At 35.4% G+C, this 16858-nt stretch overlaps 1 protein-coding gene across 1 annotated transcript; it reads right to left on the bottom strand.

The window, feature by feature from the left end:
• Positions 1-16: 16 nt before the first annotated feature.
• On the bottom strand, positions 17-16285 carry LOC121298253. The gene is made up of 15 exons (XM_041225266.1): positions 15808-16285; positions 14954-15033; positions 14446-14569; positions 13952-14115; positions 13382-13455; positions 9531-9607; positions 8740-8823; positions 8264-8334; positions 7900-7977; positions 7255-7315; positions 6581-6665; positions 5293-5712; positions 5074-5144; positions 4534-4668; positions 17-740 (listed from the first exon to the last, which is right to left on the bottom strand). The coding sequence occupies exons 1-15, from the start codon at positions 16162-16164 to the stop codon at positions 579-581; spliced, it is 2043 nt and encodes a 680-aa protein (XP_041081200.1). The 5' UTR covers positions 16165-16285; the 3' UTR covers positions 17-578.
• Between the last annotated feature and the right edge of the window lie 573 nt (positions 16286-16858).

Below are 16858 nucleotides of genomic sequence, written 5' to 3'. Positions count from 1 at the left end.
GTGGAGAACCACCTGTACCAGTACCATCCGAGCCCTCACGGATTGGATATGCCAGTGGAGAAGTACCCATACCGGTACCATACCGAGCCCTCACGGGTTGGCTATCTCAGTGGAGAAGGGGTATAAGTCCTCCCCCCACAATTGTGTTTTTGTAGAGAGTGACCAGTTGAATTATACAGTTACAAAGCAGAAAACAATTTGATTTTACATAGTTTTGCATAGTATTTTCTTTGTTTGAGTGGGTCACAGAAAGGTTTTAGTTGCTATAATTGCAATATTAAAGAAAAAAATAATGTATGTATTTTGACATTACATCAGCAGGGGAACAATTTAAACAAAAAAAAAAAAAAAGAGCACCACTTCAATAAAAGGGGTTACTAACTTCAGCATCCACTTCATATCATTCATGACAATTATCTGATAATGTTACATTCTGTAACAAAGATAAGTTACGTCAGTCTTGTGCTGTGCAATTACTGTTCTTTGAAATGCTTTACTGTACATGGCTATAGTTTTTTTTTTTTTTTTTTACTGTGGCATACCACAGATGATTATTGTTTATTGTTTATTAGAAAGATTCAGTTTTTACTGCAGTGTGGTGGAAGTCCATGCTGTCTCTGCTTTCGTTTCCGCTCAGTCCTCTGGAGTGCGCTGCGCATAGCTAGTTTACGCAAAGCCAGCCACTGCATCTCTTTCTGGAGTCGCTCCAACAGCTCCTTTTCATCAGGATAAGGATGTTGCTGTTAATGTATAAACAGAGGGCTCTTGTAAGATGACAAATACTAAATTAACCAATAAAGATATAGGATGTAAGATTTTTAAATCTCTTTGAAATTAAATAAATATTTCTTTTGTGAATGGTTATCAAAGTGTTTTTGTGAAGCCATATTCAGGTTGGTATAAGAAGAAAAAAAAAAAAAGAGTAGAGTCTTTGTCTTCAAATCAAAACCACACGTTTATTGATGCATACAGGGAGTGCTCCTTCCATGCACAGAAGAGAAGAATTTCAACATTCAGCATAATACGTTTACATAGCAAATTCAAACCTGGGGTCCCCTTCTCCTGTTTCCTTCGTTCTCCAGTCAGCTCGGGACAGCACCCTCTTAAGCTCTTCTATCTTATTGTGTGTGTCTAAAATACTAGTACCATGTGCCTAAATGAAATTTGACAACCTTTCTAGCTGTTTGCTCTTACATTAATTTTATGGCTTGAGCCCAGTTCCTTATATCCTCAGCCCAAACTATGATTGCTCCCACTATGCATACAGATGGTATTTCAGAAACACTGCATTCCCAGACTTTGTGTCTCATGCTTTGCTTATCTCCGTTGTCAGCAGTCATGGTTGCAGGACACAACTGCTTTCTAACACCCCCCCCCCCCACCCTCCTGTTAATCTCCTTTCAGAAAGAAACAGAGAGTAAGCTTGTAAGTCTGCATGCTTCGCAAACTGTGACCCAAGCCGATCCATGTTCTCCAACATTATAGGTTTTCTTGAAGCTGCTAGAAACATGTTTGTTAGTAACATACCACAGCTGTAAAGTTAGCGTAAGAATTACCAGGATTCATCAGCGGTTCTCCAGTTATATGCTAAAATGTAAATGTGACAGACAGGCACCTCCCTATATTCCCAGAATCTGATAGCAATAACTTGTGCTAAATCTAAATAATGTTAATTCCAAGTTTCATGACGTTTTTTCAGATGGAAAAAAATGGATATGGAGAAATCTTTGTAATGTGCGACCACCTCCACTATATACAATTTGCTGGGCTAGCATTCCCAACAGGGGATATTAATCTAAATAAACATTTCTGCTTATGTCATCTGGAGTGTAAATTCCCAAACTATTCTGTACAGTTAACATCTTCTCAACTGTGTATGTGTATATTATATTATATATTACACAGCTCTGGAAAAAATTAAGAGACCACTGCAAATTTTTCTTAAATCAGCATCTCTACATGTGTGGCAGCCATTCCATTCCAGTGTCTGTTGAAATCCAACACAGGCACACCTCATTCTACTGAATGAGGTACTGATTAGGGGATCACCTGAACTAAAATTTATTTAAAACGAGGAAAAGTATAAAAACCACTCCTGTGGTCATCATTATCCTCTTGCAATAGGACCAGCTGGATGGCAAAACAGTGCTAGTAGTACCTTAAAAGTAATTGGAATCAAAAAATAACTATTGACCATGCCCAAAGAGTTGAAAAGGAAAGTTTTGAGTGAGGAAAAGAAGGGTTCAACTCTGGCTTTACTGGCAGAGGGATACAATGTGCGTCTGGTTGTTTCCATCCTTAAAATTTCAAAGACGGCAGTTCATAAGAACAAGGTCAAGCAGCACACATTGGGGACAACAAAGCTACAGACTGGCAGAGGGCGAAAAGGACTCTCCACTGACAGGGATGACCGCCAACTCATTCGAATGTCACTCAGCAACCGGAAGATGTCATCAAGTGACCTACAAAAAGAATGGCAAATGGCAGCTGGGGTGAAGTGCACAGCGAGGACGGTTTGAAACAGGCTCCTAGGGGCAGGACTGAAGTCATGCAAAGCTAGAAAAAAGCCCTTCATCAATGAGAAGCAAAGAAGAGCCAGGCTGAGGTTTGCAAAAGACCATAAGGATTGGACCGTAGAGGACTGGAGTAAGGTCATCTTCTCTGATGAGTCCAATTTTCAGCTTTGCCCAACACCTGGTCATCTAATGGTTAGACGGAGACCTGGAGAGGCCTACAAGCCACAGTGTCTTGCACCCACTGTGAAATGTGGTGGAGGATCGGTGATGATCTGGGGGTGCTTCAGCAAGGCTGGAATCGGGCAGATTTGTCTTTGTGAAGGATGCATGAATCAAGCCAAGTACAAGGTTGTCCTGGAAGAAAACTTGCTTCCTTCTGCTCTGACAATGTTCCCCAACTCTGAGGATTGGTTTTTCCAGCAGGACAATGCTCCATGCCACACAGCCAGGTCAATAAAGGTGTGGATGGAGGACCACCAGATCAAGACCCTGTCATGGCCAGCCCAATCTCCAGACCTGAACCCCATTGAAAACCTCTGGAATGTGATCAAGAGGAAGATGGATGGTCACAAGCCATCAAACAAAGCCGAGCTGCTTGAATTTTTGCGCCAGGAGTGGCATAAAGTCACCCAACATCAATGTGAAAGACTGGTGGAGAGCATGCCAAGATGCAGGAAAGCTGTGATTGAAAATCAGGGTTATTCCACCAAATATTGATTTCTGAACTCTTCCTAAGTTAAAACATTAGTATTGTGTTGTTTAAAAATGAATATGAACTTATTTTCTTTGCATTATTCGAGGTCTGACAACACTGCATCTTTTTTGTTATTTTGACCAGTTGTCATTTTCTGCAAATAAATGCTCTAAATGACAATATTTTTATTTGGAATTTGGGAGAAATGTTGTCAGTAGTTTATAGAATAAAACAAAAATGTTAATTTTACCCAAACACATACCTATAAATAGTAAAACCAGAGAAACTGATAATTTTGCAGTGTTCTCTTAATTTTGGGCAGTGTCGCTATATATATATATATATTATATATATATTATATATATATATATATATATATATATATATATATATATATATTATTATATAGTTGCAGTTTTTTGCATGGAGAGAGAAAAAAGGAACCTGTCCCTCATTTTACATTTTTTCAAATCTGTACCCTATATTTCTATGCCTCAGAGTTATTTTATGTTATTTAAAAGTCACCTCCCTCGGTGCCCTGTGACAACTTTAATGAAAAACCAAGTTTGTGTGTATTGGCTCTCTGACAGAGAACACAAAATACTTTATGTAGTTTTTTCTGTAACCAACTACATATTAACACAGTGAAACTTCCAGGTTGGATTTGCCTTGATGGGAAAACCATTCACACAATGTCGTGTTGATCTTTCAAAGTCAAATCAACTCTGCTGCTAAAAAAAAAATCCCATGAATGTTTATTTCAACAAAGTGGGACTCTGTTCACACAGTAAAGGTTGTATTTCTTTTAAAGACTTTTTTCTTTGCCCAAGACACCAGCACACAAACCCTTCCTAATATTTTTGCAGTGAACTTGAAATGCCTTGGCAACGAGTCTTGTTTGAATAACAGGGCTATGAAGTATTTTTTTATTTATTTATTTTTTTTATTTCCTGTCCTAAAATAACACTGCCATTTTTTTTTCATAGACTACTTTTATTTCAACTATGAATTTTACTTGTGAATATTTAAGAAGCTTGTCAAGTCCATGCTGAAACTAGACCACAACATCTAAGTATGTGGTGTATCAGTGACCACAAAATTAGTATTTTTTTTTTTTTTTTTTAATTGGATAATGAATCCTAGTGAAACAATTAAGAGAATCGTACAATATTGGTGTGTATCAAATCGAAAAACAACAGGCCCTATTCATAAGGTTTTAGCTCAGGACTTGCCAAGTCTGTTCGCTCTCACTGTACTTTGGTCACTTAGCATCTTTATTATACCATTTTGTTTTACTGTATCACTGTAAGAATGATTGCATACCTGCTGCCTGAGCTTGTCAAGAACATCCTGGGATGCATTGTCCAGGTAAAACTTCTTAGAGATTTGCAGGCACTCTGCCCCGTTGCTAATTATATAGCAACTTGGCTGGTCACTGAACAAAAAGTCAGATAGTCCCTTTAAAAACAAACAAAACAGAATTTAGTAAAGCACCATTATGCGACAAAGAAATGCCTTATATAAATGTATAAAAGGCACATCTCTATTTTAAGGGAAAATAAGTATAAACGCCATCACTAGGGAATTTACAGTTTTGAGTTCTGTAATAAATGAGATCTTTTGTCTTGCATAAGTAAAAAAAAAAAAAATAGGATTGTTGAGTATTTATTTGAGCAAATTTCGATTCTGCATATTTACTTTTACAGTAAACAAGTTACTATACATCAGGTTTACGCAAAATCATGACATTTTGTCTTGCACAGAAGCAACAAGCTTTTTTTTTTTTATGTCCCTATTAGTTTGACGTCCTTTTCTAATATGCTTCAAAGGGAGTAGAAAATCAGTATGCTATACAATACTTACAAAGACTGATCCTTTTACCAGTGTGTCTATCATTATGAATGCAGGCTTGGTTTTGGATAGATTCATTTCATCTAATAGGGAGTAAAAACCATATCAATAAAGGTAATATATCAATGCAAGCTATTTAGGAGATACCATCAACAATAGCCTTCCATAATAGTTAATATTATATTATTACAAAAATGTTACCTTTACCTCACTTTTTTTTTTTTTTTTTACCTGTTTTATCCTTCTCAACCTCTGTTTTTTCAGAAACCAGTGGAGAAACGACCAGCCTTGCCCTGAGGTAGGCAGACTTCATAGGAGAAGGTAATTTATTGACCTTGCTAAATTTATCATCCATCTTTGTCTCCAGCACTATTGTGTTTGAGTCTCTTTCTCTCAGTCCACATTCAGTGTCCTCTGTCACACCCCAGACTTGGTTCTCTGGACTCCTGGATCCGTTCACTGAGCATTGTGGATTAAAGTCAACCAGCCCTGTTCTGCGAGACACAGAGTGATCGTTCTCCTTTCCTTCCTTGTGCTTCATGGTCTTCTTTTGCTGTGTCTTTGTAGTGTGTTTGTCTGGGATGATCTTCTCGGGTTCACGAACTTTCGTGGGAGTCCTGGGACATACTAAGGTAGAAGCAGCCTGGAAAACTAAAAGGAACAAAAAATAAAAACACCAAAAAAAACTTACAAGTAAGGAATAGATCTACCCATCCCAGGTCTTCACTAGAAGCAAGTTGGTTTGGTTTAATTCTGTCAGTAGGACATTATTTTCTTTCCTGAAGAAAATATACGTTCAATTCTCCCTCAGATCTCAACCTATTTAAGGCCCACGGGAGAAAAGGGACTGTTGGCTCAGGCAAGGTGACCCTAGCATAACTTTCTCGCAAGATACTGTTAATAGTCTCTGCCTTCTTTAGGGCAGTAATTCAAACAAGTGTAGCTTTTACGGAAGACCACTGATAATGAACTCTACAAAGCTGGATGCTTTTGAACACTGCAAACTCCAGTATTTCATTAAGAATACCCAAATCCGGCACATACTGACAATTCTGATACAGTGGTCATATTGGATTTTACCACAATGGTTATAAATAATTCAGTATTTAGTGATGACACTGTATTTGAAATGTCATAACTTACACTTTCCTTCCAACAGACTCAGTAGGCATAAAATCGAGGAGACATCTGTCACACGATGTCTACATATGATGCAGATTGCCAGTGCCAGTATAAGAGCGAGCATATAGACTGTGTAAGTTGAAATACAGTTTTGTAAACTATGCTTACTATCTTTATATGTGTGATGCAAATGTTCCTTGAAAAACAAAGTGCAATTGGTTGCCAAGGATCTTGTGATATTAAAGGGCACACAAACAGAACAACTTTTTAGAAGTGTTACACACAGTATTCCTGTAGATATGACTCAAAACAAATACATTTCTTGGTGAAATGTTCCTAACAGACAGTTAGCAATGATTGACAAGGACAACTTTTAATTAAAGCACTGACAACTTACTACTGGGCTGTTTTTTTCTCTTGGCTGGAAAAATGGCTTCAACATCGTGATCCATATTAAAAGCTTTCATTACTGAGCAGCTACCCTGAAAAACATTGTGAGGAAACAGAACCATACAGTATGAATGAGGCAGTATAAGGAGGAGAAAATGCAGCATTAAAAAACAGTGAATTTTAAGGCTATGGAGGGCATAAACTGTCTTTTGGAAGTTGATAAAGACATGATTCTAATCACATTAAAAAGGAAAATATTCAAACAGCGAGTGACCTTGACCAGTGTTGAGCTTCCTGTAATTCATCAAAATGAACCTGTTAAATCATTTTTAGGAGATTGTCCGCACTTAACACCAAGTTTGTATTATATTACCTAAAGGTAGTAGACTCTTCACGTAACTCATGGCCATGTGCAGAAGGAGCAAAACACCTGTTTCTTAGCAAGTAAATAACTTTTACAACACAAACATATCCACTGGAAAGGTTTACCAGTATAGAGTGCACTACAGTCACTGTGCTTATAATTTACATTCACTATGCAATGTTATTAGCATGCTTCATCATACTTCTCCATAAAACTTTATTACATTTTAGTAAAAGTAAGAAAAAAAAGCTTATGAACTGCTATCAACATATTCCAAAGTGCACATTGCATGTATAAAACCAACAAATATCACTTACAGATCTAACCACATAGATCCAATCAGTGATGTTACTGTTCTGTAAAATCACAGCGCCTCTTCTGCAGGGAAAAACATAGCAATGGATACATATAAATGCATTTAAGATATTTTGTAAATCATTGTCAAGCACAGTTAAAAAGCAGCAAACATTGATAACAATTAAAAAAAAAAAAAAAAAGCAGCCAAAGTGACGAAATGAAATATTATTTTGCCCAGATACTCATTCTGTGAAACTGCCTGGTACGTTTGTTACACTGATAAGTAATCTGTCTTCTACAGTTTCTTGATTTGCTCTACATGCAACCATTATTTTAATATATTATCAGCAATACTAAATTTCACATTTCTTTACATTGTTTTTTCATGGATTCAATAACGTTGTTAACCAGTTCTGTTATACAGTGCCAGTAGCTAGTGATTAATAGGCAGAGAACTGGCAGGTCAACACATCATTACTGAAAGTGAGGCTTTTCCTATTGCAGCTTGCATTCTAGTGAATCACTGTACCTTACGGGTTCATTCTGACCATATCTGTTGGAATGTTTGTCTTGTGTTCGTCAGAGATTAACTGTTTCAGTTCTTTTTCAGCACTTCCATTTAGCTAGAAACACACAACCAGATTATAAAAATAATGTTTACTAACTTGAAGTGTTTTACAACACATTTCCCTGGATTGTCCTCCAAGAGTTGAAGGGGCCAGCCTTTTAAAAACTTGAGTTCACTTTATAGAAGAAACAAGTGATGTTACCCTTTGTACTAGGAGTCATACTTACAACAACTGTTTTTATATTTCAACAATAAACATACAAGAAGTAACCATGCACATCTAGGAGTAATATTAAAGACAGCTGATCTAATAAAAAATGCATGAAGCAACAGGCATTATTTACTACTGCAATAGTGTCCCTAGATTATTGCAGATAAACACTTTTTAGTTAGAAGCCATGTTCAGAAACTGATGATTGGCTGAGATAATCAATGGTGTTTATAATGCTTACTGGCCCTACCTGAGAAACATAATTTGCTCTGGATCACCTTGCTTCTTTCTTCCTCCAGGTAGGAAAATATGTGCAAAATCCTGTAGAGAAAAACATACTGTACAGCAAGTTTTATAGATAGCTATAACTGAGCCATCTAAAACCCTTTAATATTACATGCAATAGGCCTCCTGTCTTGAAATGAACTAAGGTGGTATTCACCCTGAGATTAATAGACCCCAAAGAGATTTTCCATCAAAGCAGACCTCTCTTTTGTTGTATGTTACACGTAATAATAATTGTTAAATTGATTAAACGTGAATGAACTTGCTTCATCTGTCATTAAGAACTGTAGTGACCTTTTCCTTTGTATTTAAGTAATCGTTTGTATTTGCTAGTCATAAAATGTGGTATAAGGTTCTTCCATTTAATAATAATAATAACAACAACAATACAAAATGAGACAATATATATTTAAAATAGGTAACTGTTTTCTGTATTCCTACCTCTCTATCCAAACAGAGAAACTCTGCTGGTTCCTGGATGATGATAGAGGAAGGCCACCGATCACTATTCAGAATCTCTTTATCCTGTGTGGTTTAAAAGGACATTCTTTATTTGGGTCACCATAAAGCCACACATTTTATTTATTTTTTTTTTTTACAAGAAACCAAACATACAAATACAAAATTGGTAAAAAAAAAAAAAATGGTTTGAATCTTCTCTGCCATCTCGCTCCTCTACCTGTAAATATTGTTATGTTTTTAAATCTTTTTTTAATTTTTTTTTTTTTTTTTTTTTTTTTTTTTTTACAAAATTTCAAATGGCATAGGACAGGTATTAATACTCCAATTGAGTGTTTTTTACTTTTTCTAGTACTGAAATAGTTCCATAAATCTTAAATAGGTCTCAGGTGTGCAGTTTTGAAAGCACATTTTACATCAAATTTGTATTTCCAACTAGACTAAAGAAAGATCTCTTAGCATGCCTTCCAGGCAATTCTCTACTTGTACTTCCTAGCATTTCACCTCATCAAAGCGTGTCAGTCATTAGAGAAAGCTTGTTGGTTGAGAGATATTTCACATTTCTGGGGTGAAATGACCTACGAGTATAGCAGAAAATGTGAAAGTAAGGCATGCAAAGTGAGAACTTTCTTTAGTATTGTATGAAAATATAATATAAATGAAAATATATGTAAGCTTTACGAAATTATTTATTTAATTGCCTAGTACTTCTTGCAATTTTGCTACATCATACATATTAAAACGTCATGGAGACATAATAGAATATAACATACCCCAAATGCATCTCCTTTGCTTAGAAACCATGCTGGCTTCACCTGGCCTGTTTCATTGTTCTTTTTGATCACAATAGCTGCAATAAAACATTCTCATTGTCAGCAATAATTGTTATATCATTGCAGTATTTGAAATATATGGCCACATTAGCAAAGCTTTATTAGTAATTTGTAAAAAAAAACAAAAAAAAACAACATTTTGGTTAGGTTCACTGTGTCAGTTTTCTTTGTTCATTTTTTTAAAATTCTGAATGCATTCAGCTACTTTTTACCTGTCTCTTCTTTACAATGAACTAGTCTGACATTCATTTTTCCTACTTTCTATAAAGTGAAGCAATTTAATTAATGCCAATAGAAGGGCCCTTATTAGTATAGTATAATGAGGACCTTAACATTGTAGCCCTGCTTCTAGGGGTCTGTTTCTTTAAGAAATACCAGCTGAGATAAATCAAAGAAGTTGAACTGTTTAGTTTGTTTTGAGTAGAAGGTCTCTCAGAAAGCTTCCTGATTACTCACGTTCAGTGTCTAATTTCAAAAGGACTTCTGCTGAGATACTGCTTTCAACTGAAATCCCATGATTCCCTACATTTACACACTGTTTGGAAACAGAATGGAGACTTTTCCACCAAAGAGATCACAGCAAGCTTGTGATGAGCATCTTAAAATGATTGTGTTTTTCTTCGTATTGGTCATTAGATTTTGTGACAAAGTAGTCTTTGTGACTTTAAAGCAATTTCATAAAGAAGTAATTGTAGTAAGCGTGAAGGTTGTAGAAAAAGTATAAATCCAAAACATATTTTTTGAAAGAGTTTAAGAAAAGGGACTAAAACAAAAATACAGCACCCCTAATTGCATTACTTAAACATTCCATTTAATGATGTACCAAAAATGCAGTCACATCATGCATGCTGTCCCTCCTTAGCCACTTCTTTAGACTGTTTAATATTTTCCACAGTTTTGACGGTTGATTGCTTATGTCTGGTGAGAGCATGGCTTAGATAAGCTAAGATCAAAACCCTCTTTTAAAGTTACTGTTTTTCTACATGAAAAAGTTAGTATACAATTTAGTATTCAAAAGGATGTTGTTAATATTAGATAATATAGACTAACATGTTGCACATGTAACAATTTAAATGGTTGATTCATAATCTTTACTGGTGAAGCTATTCATAATGTTATGCTACTGTATGCCCTACCAAACCAAATATTGGACAGAAATCTATCAATCCCCTTTGACAACACAGCTTTGGCTCTCTACACTGTAAAGTTCACAAGCTATAGCATTCTCTGTTACAGTGGGACCTCGATAATAAATGTCATTAATGTAATTACATCTAGACAAATAACATTTTCATGCTGTGAAATTACTGCTGCAGCTGAACACTGGAAGGATTTGCATAGCAATACAAGCTATAGAGAGTATCAGAATCTGAGGATATGCAATATGACTGTATAGTCTATTTTTACATATGAAGAGAACAGCTTATGAAATTGTGATGCAACTTGGTAAAGATTCATCAGCACAAGGTTTTGATAGTATCAAAATCTGGGGGTAACAGCCCGTCTGTCTGCACTTATGTATGTATTTTTTTATAAAGATGGCATCTTTCCATAAGCTTCGAGGATGTAGGTCTCTCAATATACATGAGTAATTCAATAAAGTCTAGTTTGATCAAAGGGTGTAGTTTCCTTGTAACCCTGATTGTTTCTCGGACAAAACCAGATAAGTTTCTCTGTTTCAGATGCTACTGTTTCGAATTCATAGCAATTTGCAGCAATGCACTATAATATATATATATATATATATATATATATATACACACACTTGCTTTTTTTGTACTTCTGCTACACTGGGGTATAAATCTAACTTTATAGCTTTTCAGCTGGCACAAAGTCAACATATTGGACTTTAATTTTACAAGCTCCTGCTGGCCTCGACCTGTCTCATAAACACAACGACTCCAGACTCCTTCCAGTGTGGCCTGTATATATGAGCCCACATAAGCCATTATTTACCTAAATCTGGCCTTTTCTGGGTAGTTTAAAGTTGCTTGCAGACAGGAGTATAAAACAGACAGCAGGCTGTTTCTACGAATGCAACCTGTTGCCCTGGATACAAACAAACTCTGCAACACAAGTGAACCTCTTGGTGGAAGAATAGCAGCAAGTGTTTTGAATGATTGAAAATGCAGTATCATTTCTATATGCCACAGTATGTGGATATGTAGTAACAATACAGATACAATGGTATCTTGGTAGACTGGAAGCTTCACTGTATAATAAACACACAGTATGCACAATAATTAAATAACCCATGTGGAATAAACCACATGTTGCATTTAAAAAGAGCTTGAATATGATGAATATGAGTGAATATGATTACTGTAAAACTTCAATTAAACGTCTCCGGTGTTTATTTACAATATTTGTCAGCAGAACCGGCACTTATTGGAGACCGGCGATTATTTGAGTCTGGAGTTTATATTAGATCGCTGGCTTCACATGCTTCATGCGGTCATTGAGAGCACAGAACCCTGTAGCAACATTTTAACTCAATTTAAACATTCCAGCAACTTTGCTAAAAGGTTGTGTGTCAGTGGGAAATAAGTAACAGTTTTGTTTTATAACAAAATTATATTGTATTGTACACCCTCAAGTATAAAGCGAAAGTATTATTACGGTCTTTTTATATGCACTGGTTACGGATACGGTATGTAAAATGTTGGAAAATGAACAAACAGTATACACATTTCTATTTAAAAACGGAATTAGATCTACCATTGCTAATAATAATAATAATAATATTACTACAAACTTCTAAAATGTTTTAAAAAATTAACAGTAAAAGCAATACATGTCATCAAATAATTCATTGTTTAATCTCAAACTTGTACATTGTTAATATAACAAAACACGTTAAAGTACACCAAGAGGTTTGTATCTGACCTACTTTCAGCATGCTTAAAATTATCAAAACTTTTAATAATGTAATAACTGTATTAAGCAAAAACGCATTACATGTAGGCCTACCTTAAATTACGTTTTCTATTATTATTATTTATTAATCTTGAGAGTCACTTTCATCGCTGTCACTTATTAGCAGTTCATTACTCTCATGCTCCTCATCTTCCTCAGCTTCATGGCAATGGCAGAGACCCAGCATTTAATAGGGACCCGGCACATATTATTTGAGACCTGGCAATTATTTGAAGTTTTATGACAGATAACTTTTGCATAGGTACTATCCGTGAACAGTAAATACAGTAATATACACTTTTGTGTTTAAAAGATATCAGAATGAAAACAATGACTTGAAAGGTTTGTGTAGTAAAATGTGCAATTCATTGGCAGGACGCTTCACTGGCACTGTGAACTTAGCAGTGCCAAACATCCCCAGTGAGGCTTTATAGAAACCTGCCTCATTGTTTTTGGCAAGTCTCAAAGACTAGGATGAGAAGTCTGAAAAGTTTATCACTCTTTTTGTTTTCAATCAATAATTCTTTAGGGTTCCACTAAACGACTGGCAGGCTTCCCTCTTCATCTCATTTTATTACTTGGTTAAATTATACTGGATTTACAGATGAACGTTAAAGTGATTTACTCAACAAATTACAAGACCTGGTGTAGACAGAATGATACTTTTCGGATCTTACCACAATCGCTTTTAACAAAGCTTATACCAGTCTTATTACTGTGGCCTTATGAGACCTTATTACCATTTAGGTGGTTTTATTGTAGAATGGTGTCTAATTTAGTCTGAGACAAAACCAGGCAATGTGAAAGTACATGGTATTCTTTTATAAGAATTGCATATGCTCTTCTCTACTAAAAGAAACTACTAAAGGGCTTACCTGATCCAGACAGGCAAATGTAGAAGGAATGAGGAATTTGTCCTTGCTGAATCATTACTTGCTGGGCTTCATAGCTAGTAAGTGGAATAATAAAGCACAGCGAACACTTAATCATTAAAATTAAAATTAATAATTAGTGTTTGATGTGTGCAAAACTCTTGCTCAGTGCTTTAAATGTGCTGTTCTGTGGTTTAATGTGAAAATAATATAATTTATTTTATTGTAAAAGCACAGTCATTCACAGGAGTATTAGGCAAGGCTTTGATGTGAGGGGTTCAGCTGGCAGGTGCTTCTGTACCCAAGACTGCAAATGAGGAACAGTCTCAAAAGTGAAACTTCTGTAGGCCTGTGGAAAACTGCTCTCGCCAGCTTCAGTAAATGAAATGAAGAACGTAATTACTGGGGGGTTGCCTTGTATATGCCACAATTTAACAACAATGAAGGACTTAAGCATCCTGATAATTGGTCACATCAAATCAGTGCTGTCCAGTCTTTTGACAGTGTTATGGCAAATTCCTATTTCACGATGTTTTATTGTGCTGCTGTATGATTTTCTTTAGGCACACCCACCTTGCATACCAAGCTGCCTTTGCAACCTTCTTCTGTCGGATGCCAGAGTAATTGCCAAAGCCCCTGATTTCTTGCAGGGCAGTGAGAATGAAATGAACATCCTGTTCAGAACGGTTCTGAGGTGGACGGCTAAGAATCCACTTGACAGACTCTGAAACCCTGAGCTGTGTACAAAATGGAAACACTTAAAATGCTAAATATTTGTGTGCTTATGTAAGGATAACAGAAATTGTAAGCTTAGGCTTGGGGCTTGATTTTATTTAAATTGTCTCTGGAGAAAAATGGTTTCGAAAAATACAAATTCAGGATAAGTGCATGGATCCAATTTTTATTTTGATTAACTGTTAATGATGCTATTCTATGAAAATGCTCAAATCGATCGAGATGGGTCCTTAGAATGACATGTCAAAGTTCCATATTCTCTCTTTTGCCAGGACTATAAAATTGTTGGTATAGTACAGATGACACCTGAGTCAAACTGGGTCTCATTTTACCTGGATTTTAGTTTTGGCTCGAAATGATGTCAAATCAAAAAGAATTTCTTGGTCTGTCCCCTGGTTCTTTTTCTCCTCTGTCTTATATCTTCTCACTCTCAGAACTCCATAACTATTTGTAGCGCTGTTGAACAATTTGAAAATGTGGGTTTAGGAGAAAAATATTGGAGAAACTGTCATCTAAACCTTTTTTCTACAGTATACACTGTAGTTTTAGCAGTGTACTTACAGACCCTATAGCTAAAATTATTACTTCAGAAGAAACTAAACAAACATGCTTATCAGCCATGTATCTTTTCTATCATACATGACTGTGGGGCACTGCAACCAGTAACAATAAAGATGCAGAGATAGAGACATTTTATGTATATTTCACTGTTTAAACAGTTACATTCTGGAAAATCCCTTGGCTACTTTTTTATTCATGTCTTAAAAAACACTTGTGTGACAAACATGACACAAAGTGATAATATGTGCCCACACTATTGTACATAATGGTGCCACTTACACAAGACGATGATCTCTGTATAGCAGGCAAAGCATGGCCACACATTTAGCAACTTTCTGAAACCTGAATAAGAACTTGGGCTGAAAAAAACAGAACATTAATGAGCTGTTTTGTAATGTGAGTTTATTTCAAATGACTATACGGATTGTTATTGTATATATTTTTATGTTATAAATCGTATTATGTAGTTGTAATATCCCTTATAAAAATGTATAAATGTTTGCTATAAATACTATAAATTTACCCTGGTTTGCCATGTTTATTATTATGATTGACCTGTATCGCGGTCTTTACAATGTGTTACCTATGTGCGTTCACTGTGCTTTATTACACGTGCTATGCTTTTGCTCTTGTAAACTTTTCTAAGGGATTTACCAACTAATAATTGGCAGTCGATTTTATTTCTACATTTATACTGTATGAACTTAATACGTACTGAATACGTATTTGCAAGACGTCATATAGTTCGTTCCAACTCATTGTGCTTTTTATATTTTAGTTACGCTAGCTGTGTACACAGCATTAGGCGGTAAATATTTGACTTTGTAATGGGTACATGTTTAAATATTTACTTATGTAACAGGTGGCACACTCTTGTTTACCACGGCATTAAACACGGTGCAGACACAGGTAGCTTCATAGTCAATATACAATTAATGAATGTAGAATTTAATTGAAACGTTGCAAGATATTGAAAAACACATTGAATTACATTCCTCCACCAATCGCAGTTATCAATGTAGTTTTGTGAATGTGTACGGTAAAGGAACCCAGTGTTGAAATGACAAGAATAGACCGGCTTTTTAAAGAGCTTGTTTAAGTTAAAAGTAAATAAATAAATAAAAATAACTTACCTTAATGCTGGGTCTCGCGTGCCGAGTAGAAACGAGTAAAATGTTGTTTATTTGAGTTTGATTGAACTCATTTATAGGATCGAGTTTTCCACACATTTTTGTCAAGTGCGCTAATTTGCCTCTCTGGGTACCATAGTTCGTCTCTCCACGCCGTGAGCTGTCTAAACGTGTATTCAACAACCCACTAGCAAGGTGATCTGAATTAAAAAGTGTTCTCGGAACCAATCCATTAAGTGCGGGTGTATTTGCTCTAAAAGGAAGGGAAGTTTTTCTTTGAAAATTCCTTTTTCTTGGACCATCTCCCATAACCTGTAGGGAAGCTAAAATGCTGTCTTTCCTTTTATCTATTTCTAACATATTCTTTGACTATTGGAAAAAGAGTTACAAAATCTACATATACACAATAAATAAATAAACGTATGCAAGATAAAAGAAAACATATACTAGACTATACTATTAGATAGGTAATAAATACATTAAATGATGAATATTTTAAAATATATTAAATATTCCCAAGTATAAGTATAAGCAATATATAAAAATATATGGGCAATATATATATTAAATATTCCCAAGTATATTATAGTATAATCATATATATAATATATATAATATATATATATATATATATATATATATATATATATATATATGCCTAAGATGTCACAGAAACCGCACTTGCTAGTGCAGTCATCAGTACTTGACGGGCCTTCTATAGTCCAATGGTCAATATATATGATATCTCATTGAAAGTTGCGCTTCACAAAGTATAGATTTGAGGTAACTCAACTGATATATAGCAACTACCCTAAAGAAGGACTGGTTGACTTCTCCCTCTGTTGCCCTCATTATATGTATCTTTTGCATCAGCAGAGCAACAGAAACTGCTAGTCAGTCAGTACTTGACCCTTCTTGTCCAATGGTCACAAAGAGGTGGGACTTAAAACTTGAAGAGATCCTTCAGTTAAAGTCTATATTTAATTATCTTTTCCCATGGTTTATTACTATTTGTTTGACGTATTTTCTCGTGATCACCTTGCAGTTCAACTTT

The sequence above is a fragment of the Polyodon spathula genome, chromosome 23 (genome assembly GCF_017654505.1).
Source record: "Polyodon spathula isolate WHYD16114869_AA chromosome 23, ASM1765450v1, whole genome shotgun sequence".
NCBI lineage: Eukaryota > Metazoa > Chordata > Actinopteri > Acipenseriformes > Polyodontidae > Polyodon > Polyodon spathula.
This window is presented reverse-complemented; position numbering and strand designations above follow the sequence as displayed.